The 8838-nt window shown below is 43.9% G+C and overlaps 1 protein-coding gene across 4 annotated transcripts in view; it reads right to left on the bottom strand.

The window, feature by feature from the left end:
- Nucleotides 1–2397: 2397 nt before the first annotated feature.
- ZNRF3 (zinc and ring finger 3) overlaps nt 2398–8838 on the bottom strand; it is a 65856-nt gene continuing 59415 nt past the window's right edge. For all 4 annotated transcript variants that reach the window (XM_033518288.1, XM_033518287.1, XM_015643942.3 and 1 more), the window contains 3 exons: nt 8455–8557; nt 6006–7751; nt 2398–4997 (listed from right to left, as the gene is read on the bottom strand). In XM_033518288.1, coding sequence (XP_033374179.1) covers nt 4954–4997; nt 6006–7751; nt 8455–8557 — 1893 coding nt within the window. In that variant the 3' untranslated portion in view covers nt 2398–4953. The remainder of the gene's footprint in view (nt 4998–6005; nt 7752–8454; nt 8558–8838) is intronic.

Below are 8838 nucleotides of genomic sequence, written 5' to 3'. Positions count from 1 at the left end.
CTCTAATTAATTCCTCCTGGCCAAAATAATGCTACAGTTTAAGAAACCTTCAGCAACGTTTTATGTAAACACCAGAAAACCAGTGACAAATACCAAAACTGTCTCCAGCTTTTCATGCAAAGACTCATTTTTCTTTTAGGAACACAATTGTCACAGGGGACTGGACTCTCCTCTCCTTTCTTGCCATTCCAGTTTATGAGACTCTGGCACTTTTGGTTCTTTCTGGGAACTGTTCCCTTCTTTTTTCTTGGTTGTTTCCTAAGCAGCAGTTTCATTCCCCATGAGGGAAATGTGTTTTTTATTCTGAAAGAGACACTTTTCTGTGAAGCATTTAAGTCACAGGAGCACAGTGCTTCCACTGCAAGATAAAATATCTGGTTTCAGGTATGTTATTGTCTCCTTGGCCAGAGAATTAGGCCAGGCTGGCTCCACAGGGTATGAACTTGGCTGTCCTATTAAGGGCAGTTTTCTCTTCACACTACCCAAGTAACAAACGTTACCTAACAGCTGTCATAGGATTTGGCAGATGCACAGGGTATTGCAGATAGTGTTACAGGAACACCAAGTGTTACCATAATGTACAATCCCTTAAGAATAATCTGCTCCTGCTTGGCTTTTTCTACTTTATCGAGGTTCTGTGGAGGTTTGTGGTGCCCCACAGGACTCTCATTTTGTCACAAACTTGTTCCTTAAACATCAAACCTGAAAAGGAACCTTCCCCCCTTGCCAAGTATCAAAATGTTCATTTTGGACAGGAAATATTTACATTTAGTCCTTTTTAAAAAGCCACAACAAAGACTAGACAGAATACCCCACAGAGCTTGGCACCACACACAAGTTCAGCCAGCAGCCCACCGCTGTCTTTCATGGAGACAGAACCTGGGCTCACTGATTATTCTGTGGGACACTGAGGCTGCTGCTCTGTCCTGTTCTGAAAAGCACAATCACCTGACAGTTTTCTTCAGAGCAGGAAATGAGAAAACAGAACACCAGCAGCAACAGCAGACAGGGGGGTGAAAGGAGGGAAGAGAAGGGAGGTTCAGATGTGACCCCTCAAAATACACATTACCAGCCACCCTCATAATGCTATTTGTAAAAACAAGTGTTTCATGAACTAATTTGCAGATAAAAAGCATATCTGCAATCACTGGCAATTGCAAAGTTTCTGTTCACTTCATGAAAAAAGGGGCACATACTTAATTGGGAAGCACTTGCTCCTGTTGCTTCTCCACTATTGTGCCTGTCTTCCCACACAGACCAGGATTTTCCATTGCACCTGAGACAGGATGGGAACTCAGGCTGTGAAGGGTCCCCTACTAATTAATTCTCTTGAATGGTCATCCCAAATGGAGTTACCACATATGAAACAAGGAACACTGGAGAGAAGTAAGGCTCATTTCTTGGCTGAGTCCTGAGGTGATTAATTACAGTGCATTTGAACATGGATGAGAGACAGGGAAAATCCAGGGGATTACCAGGTAAAAATCTTTGGGAGAGGAAGAAGCTGGAGAATCCTGAAAAAGGCTCTGTGACTATCTCTGGATGGGAAATGAATAATACATGAAGGTGAAGAGCTTACACAATAATATACAGAAATACACATGTACATACACACACAGAGCCACACCCCCCAGGCTCCCCTCCTCTGCTCTCTGCATAAACATCTCTGATGAAATTGTGCTCTCTGCTGACAAAACGAGTACCACAGTATTGATTTTCACTTCAGCAGGACCAGTGATTCCATCTAGCTTGATTCAAGCTATTGAATGTTCAAGCTATGACTTACCCAGTTGTGTCCACCTGTATCATGCTCTCTCAATTTTATTTCAGGACAATAAATTACTTTTACCTGAAATTACAAAGGAGTTAAGTTCCCCTGCCACAAGGAACAGGCAGGTTCAACCCATAAATGAGGATTTCTTTTAGCAGATGTGGTACTTCTCATGTGCCTGGGGGATTCAGGAGCTTGTGTGACACCTACCCCCCACTGCCCCCCAATAACTGATGTGCTGTGTAAAGGCACATACATATCCACCTATCTGTTATTTTAACAAAAAGGAAAAAAATGTTATTAGAGTTCATCTCAGTCTATCTATATACTGTATACTTTGAGGAGAATAGCTATCTATGTCCTTTCCCCCAAAACAAGAAGGACAACTCCCACATGTATATGCAATAAAACTGTATTTTTTGTGTGGTTTTGCCTTTTTTTTTTTTTCTTTTAATACAGACATTTGTACACTTTCTTACAAAACTGCAAGTAACTACACTTGTCTTAAATCATTTTTGGTCGGCAAGTACTGTAAAATCTTTGTGTGCAATTATCATGTATTTACAGGGCCTCGTGTTAGTGATTTTCAATGATTATTACAATAATGTCACACACTCTCAACATAAGACATGGCTTAAGATAAATATATTAGTAAATAAATATTCTGAGAACATATTTCCATACATGAAATGTGCTGCTATACATATACAGAATATATACAAGATGCTTTCTAGCTTTTAAAACATTTTTAAAAATGGTAATGAAGGAGAAAGAGCCCTTTGACCATATTACAAATCTTTACAGCAAATTTTATACAAAACAATTTTAAGTGCTATAAGACAATTTTAATTAAAAACATTTTAAATAGTGCCTCATGAGCCAAACACAACTGTTCATGTAAGTAGTAGAAAGGCATTTTGTTATAAAAACCATCTATCATGGCCAGCTAGCCTGTAAGTCTGGACAGAGTTTTCTGTTGCATGTCAGACCCAGCACAGAAGGCAGGTGTAGGGTGTCTGTGGTATGGCCTGCAGAGATTTGTACCAGCAGAGATCTCCACAATGTGTGGGACCAGTAGATCTGGGATCACCATGAGCCAGAATATTCCAATCTTTAAGAACCACTTTTACCATAATATGGTGTTTTAGTTACAGAGTACAATTTATCTTAGGTGGCCTTTACAAAACACCAAGCAGAATAACCAAGCTAGTATACCATAGCTTCTACAACACATTTCTTTTTTAGTGGAGGAAGGAGAGGGTAAGACTTAAAAACAAAAAAAAATCCAAAAATCACAAACCTTCAGAGTTTGTTCTCCCAACACATACCACTTACTTCAGTCATTCAGAGAATGAATAAGTTTTTAATAAGCTTCATACACAGAAAAAAACCGTGTTTCTTGAAACTTTTCTTTTAATCTTATACCCAGATATTGCCTTGTATTAATTCTCTGAACAGCTGAATTTTGGTGCTTGTAGACTGAAAAGATGTAATGTGAATTCCTTTAGATGGAACTTGTTTCCTAACTTACTGGGTATGAAAGCAAAAGGAAATAGACTAATGTATTTATTATTTCTTAAATGTTTCCTTTTTTTAAAATAGTTCATTTGGGACTACAGAGCATACAAGTTAGCTTTGCTGGGTCTCACAACCAGCCCAGTGCTGTCAAGGACATTGCTTTGGCAGAATATGAAGTGTACATCTCTATTTCACGTCTTTGAAGTACCTCCAAAGTGTACTGAACTTAGGACAAATCTTTTCATAAGACTGGCACTGTGGGCATTAAATACTTAGTTTCCCTTTAGAAGAATTCCTGCTGTGAATACACCACAGGATGACACTGTGTCCTCAGGCACATGCAGCATGACAGGCAATTTAACCCATGCTATGGTAGCCTCTTACTCAGAAGCTGCTGTTTCCACAGGAAACAATTGCTATCAGAAGTGACGACATACATTATCTCATGATAAAAAACATCCCCACTAGGACAAGAACAAGAACAAAAGTATGTGCCCAGGCTAATGGGGTACAGAGAGCACTCTGTACACAAGACAAAAATGAAGCACAACCGGCTGGGCCCAAGAAACCTTTAAAATGGATCAATCTATGGAAGCTACATCAACCACAGCAAAGAAGAAAACAATGATTAAACCAAGTCCCTCACTTTCCCACACGCACAAAAGGAGACAAGCACTGCTTCCCTTAGGCATGCTTGCAGCCTGTAAGGAAACAAACCCTGTTTCCAAAATGAGCCAGCAAAGCTGCAAGCACACTGCAAGCTGTTTTCCTGCACATGCCAGCATTCCTCACAGCTGTAACAGGGGCTACAGGTGCCTGAAAAACTTCCTATGGAAGGAAAAGTTCATTACCTACAAAGGTAATAATACCCTTTCTAAGCACTTTGTTCGAGCATCTGCTTGAGGGAGAGGTCCCCAGCATTCTTCACTGGTCAGAAGATACAATGAGGTCCACGGTTTAAATACAGGAAGTGAGGATGAGAACATTCTGAGTTATCAGTTTCCTTACCCCCACTCTGTTGAAACTAATCCTAATGGCAGGACACCTTCCTAGCCAAACCATCAGGGCAGCATGAAAGGGGGGAGAAGGGAAGAGGAGAAAGGAGACAGTCCAATGCCTCACCTCCCTCAAAAATCGCTCTCGGAACTTGCTGGCTGCTAGGATTTGCTACTGGGATTAGTCAGTATCTGAGCATCCATTCAGCAGCTGTATCCCTCTGGATTACTATATTTCAAGGTGCTATCTGGTTTCTAAGGCAGGTGTAGCCCTGAGCTTATCAAAGGCTGGACTCCTTCAAGTAGGAGATAACAGCATCTACACATAGCCTGGCTTATTTAACACACTGTGTTACCTCTCAGCAAGAGGTCACTTCTAAAAAGAAAATATAAATAACACTTTGTCATTAATATAGAAATGGCACTAGAGCTCAGAAATGCTCCACACCATGTCCCACATGGGCTTTGCACACAAATCAAGGCCTGAAGGCTTCAGGCAGGAGGGACAAAGGAGACAATCAAACTGATGTGAACACAGAGGAAGCAGGGGAGGGACTTCTCCACATTACCACTTTTGTGTGTTTGTCAAAGCTTAAAAAAAATTAAGTCCATGAGAATTTGGAGTCTCTGATAAGCTCCGCTTCTCCATCTGGGATCATCTGGACAGGTCTAGTCACTCATTTGGCTCCTCTCCAAGGGATGAGATCCAGCACCTAAAGGATAAAGAAAACTAAGGAACATTGCATCTAGAATATTGCATACAGTTTTGGGCCCCCAGAACAAGACACTCCCTGACTGGAGTTTCACAGAGAGCCAAGATGCTCAGAGGGCTGGAGCACTTGGTGTGAAGAGGCTGAGGGATCTGGGCTGTTCAGCCTGCAGTAAAGGCACCCCTAGCAGCTTTGCAGTAACTACCTGGAGGTTGTCCCAGTCATGAAACCAGAGTCTTCACAGACATGCATTCTGAACAAGAGGTGAGGAAGTTAAGTTGAGATGTTCAGACTGGATACAAGGAAAATCTTTTGACTATAATGGCAGTCAAGCACAGCCACAGGAGTCCAGAAAGGGACTGCACTCTGTGTCCCTGAAGGTTTAACCAGCCTGACTGGATAAATTTGGTCTGACTAAATCTGGTCTCAGCTTGGTCTGCTTAGAGCAGGGGGTTGGACTAGATTACTGCCCTTCCAAACTAGACCACCTTGTGATTCTATCAACACCCTTTAAAATAACCCTGGCAAGGCAGGTAAGAAATATCCCCCACTTTCTGTGAGTGGTTATTTTTTCCCCCTTGTCTACGTCCACAGCGGAGACTTTCCCACATACTCTTCTATGGCAAAGATTTTCACTTTTTTTAAAAAAAAACCCTTCAGCTTGTCTGTTGTCTCTCACAGTGGCCTTGCCTGCTTAGGCAACTCACCACAGCTGCCACAACTAGCACTGTGTCCCTTGCTGTGGGAACTCAAATGCGGGCCCCTCCCCACAAAAGATGAACATGAAAGCTTTTATAGGGTTAATTAGTAAGCTATCATCTCCTCCTCAGCTTTGACCAAATGAGAACAGGTAACCAGGGAATAATCCTTTGGGGTGAATGGTTACTCAATAACCTGCCCTTATGTAAAGGATAGAGTAACCTTTATGGCTGCAGGTACCTAGGTAGCTGGCAGCATTTCATACACTAATACAGAAAGGTAGCAAGTCATCAAAAAAAGCACATATGTTACCTGTGGCCTTTGTGGTCATCATAAGCTTCTGTGAGTTCAGAGTGGGACTGGGAAAGGGCATTCCAGTTTCCTCCTCCTGAGAGTAGTTCTGCCGCAGGAATGATGATGCCTCATAGCACACCTCCCTCTCGACCTGTACCTCTCCAATACCTTGACAGTGCAGGTAAGTGTCTAGCTCAGGTGTTCCATCCCAGGAGCTACAGCCTCCTATGTGGGTCCCTTGGTGCTCTGGCGGTAGAATCAGCTCACAGTCTCTGTCTTCAGGAATTATGGGAATGCGTTGACCCAGATCACATACACCCTTACAGCAGTTTGGCATGGTGTCATCAGGAAGCGTGTACTGCACATTCACTGCATAGTCTTCTGTATAGCAGCCACCACCTCCACTGCCACTGTTGCTACTACAGGCTACCTGCTTCTCTTCATAGAAGCAGCAGGGCAACCCCTCATATTTTACCCCATCTGTCCTATGTAAGTGGTCTGAGTTAATACTGTACAAGCCTGGGGTGTTCCCTGACTGTGGTTCAATTCCTTGGCCACATGTCCCCCAAAGTGGGGAGCTAAGGAAGAGTGCACTACAGTCAGCTGTCCCACTGCTAGGCTCCAGGGCAGAGTGCTGGAATTCAAAGCAGCATGCGCATGCCTGCTCTGAAATCGACCCTGCTATCTCTGGATTCTTCCAGTTCCTTTTAACATCCAAGGCAGCACCAGGAGCGGCCTCAGGTCCTCCCTCTGAGGTAGTGCCATTTGGATCCCTGTGCTCTAGTGAGGAATTACTGCTATAGTTCATATCCATGCTGCAATTAGACAGTTGGTCCCCTGAGGAAGAAGCTGGCACAGGCCGGCAGTCAGCACCCACCATACCATGACTGTGAGCTGGAAGCTCATCCTGGTGGGGGCCCTCCAAAAGCACAATTGCACCCCTGTTTGCACCACCAACCTCAGCCACTCGGCAAGGGCTCCTACTGCGGTAAACGTACGGGTCGTAGTCACTGCTCAAAGAGCTGCGGAAGGTGGAGCAGCTCCCGTAAACCCCCTGGTTACTGACCTCGGTGCAGTCAACCATGGAATCACTGGAGGAGCAGTGGCACTGACCAGAACTGCTGCTGCTGCTGTCACTCCCGGGGCAGTCAGCCAAATACCCACTGCACACTGAGCGATGACCGTGATAGCAGCTAAAGCTGGAGGTGCTGCCACTCTCCAAGCGGGACGAGGGCATTACATGTACCACAGGAGGGAAAAGCATGCTGCTACCGGGCTGAAAGGCACGGGAAGGACCCTTTGAGGAAATGCCAGCTGGAAGCTGTCCATCTTGCTCAGGGTAACTAAGGCCTTGGAAGTAGTAGTGCTGATACATGGTCTCGTATCGGGAAAAGCACGCCGCTTTGGAAAAGTTGCGTCCACCAAACTTGGGTCTTCGGAAGTTGTGAGCTGGAGAGTAAGCCCTGTGCTCCAGGCTGCAGTGATGTGTGTTTAAAGCATGGTCCAAATGAATGGGCTGATAACTGCGAATATAGGCTGGGGACGGGGTTTGGTAGAGGCTCTGTTCACCGTGTCGCTCAACTGTCAGCAAGGTGATGGGGTTTCCGTGAGGGTCCATGCTTGTCCGAGTGGGATACGCTGTTATCTGGCTCGCCCTGTGCACTCGGCCCGGGTAGTGAACAGGCAGAATCACCCTCTGCTGCCGGCCGCGTGCTGGGTTGATGGATTCCAGACAGATTGGAGCTGCATTCCCCTTCTTCTGTTCTGAATGAGAGAAATAAGAATGGAGAAGTAGAAATAGTAGGGAATAAAATGGAATATAGTTTATGCAAGAAAGAAGGATATTTTTTTCCCCATGTCATTACATTATGCACCAATTTTTTACACAGAAGGAAATAAGAGCAAAACACAAGTCAAAAGCATGTCTGGAAACCACTGAAACACTCAAAATGTATTTTCTTACAAAGCAAATTATTATTATTTCAGATACTGTTCTCATGTATACAAAATCTTTTGCTTACATCTTGCAGAGGCTGAGAGAGACTGGAAGTCATTGCTCAAATTGTCACTTTACACATTTTCACATAAATGTGCAGCAACAGAAAACTTTCTTAAGACAGAGGAAATGAAAGCAGGAAGAGGGCAAGTAAGGGAAACCACATTCCAAATTACAACACCATGGAAAAATAAAAGCCCATACACTGTTTTCTTTGTAATTCCCGAGGGAAAACATATCCTTGCACTCAGGGCTGCACAACACTGCCCTCAGCTGGGCATCATCCCCACCCCAAGGTTATGCCAGGGGCACTCAGCTGCTCTCAAAGAGTTTGGGGCCAACAGTATTTCCAGGGCTGTGTTACAATAACAACTGAGAGCTCCATGGAGATTCACAAAGAGGCACAATTTTAATTTCACCTTTTATGCTGTCTGGACCAACACACCAGAGCATCCACACCGCAGCACTTACCTATGATGTTATGGCGGCAGTGAGGGCAGGTGTGATGCTGCAGCAGCCAAGGATCCACACATTTCTTGTGGAATCGGTGAGTGCAAGGAATGACACGCAGTTCCTAAAGAAACAGATGAAGGACCATGAAAAAGCACTTCCTCTTAACAAGTGAATTTTTCACAGTTTGTGCCTAGTTTTTTTTCAATCTGGCTACTAAATGGAGCAATTCCTAGTCTTGAAGTGCTAAGAAGGAAAAAAATGGCATCAAAACAGACAAGAGCACAACAGCTAGTGCTCAGCTGTCTCTAAAAGAATAGTCTGCAGGCACCTTAGAACTCCATGCAGATATAGGACATTTCTTTAGGACACTTTTTGTAGTATGTCTGTATGACCCAATACCTT

Source organism: Parus major, chromosome 15 (genome assembly GCF_001522545.3).
Source record: "Parus major isolate Abel chromosome 15, Parus_major1.1, whole genome shotgun sequence".
NCBI lineage: Eukaryota > Metazoa > Chordata > Aves > Passeriformes > Paridae > Parus > Parus major.
Note: the sequence above shows the minus strand (reverse complement) of the source record. Positions and strands in the feature narration are given on the sequence as shown.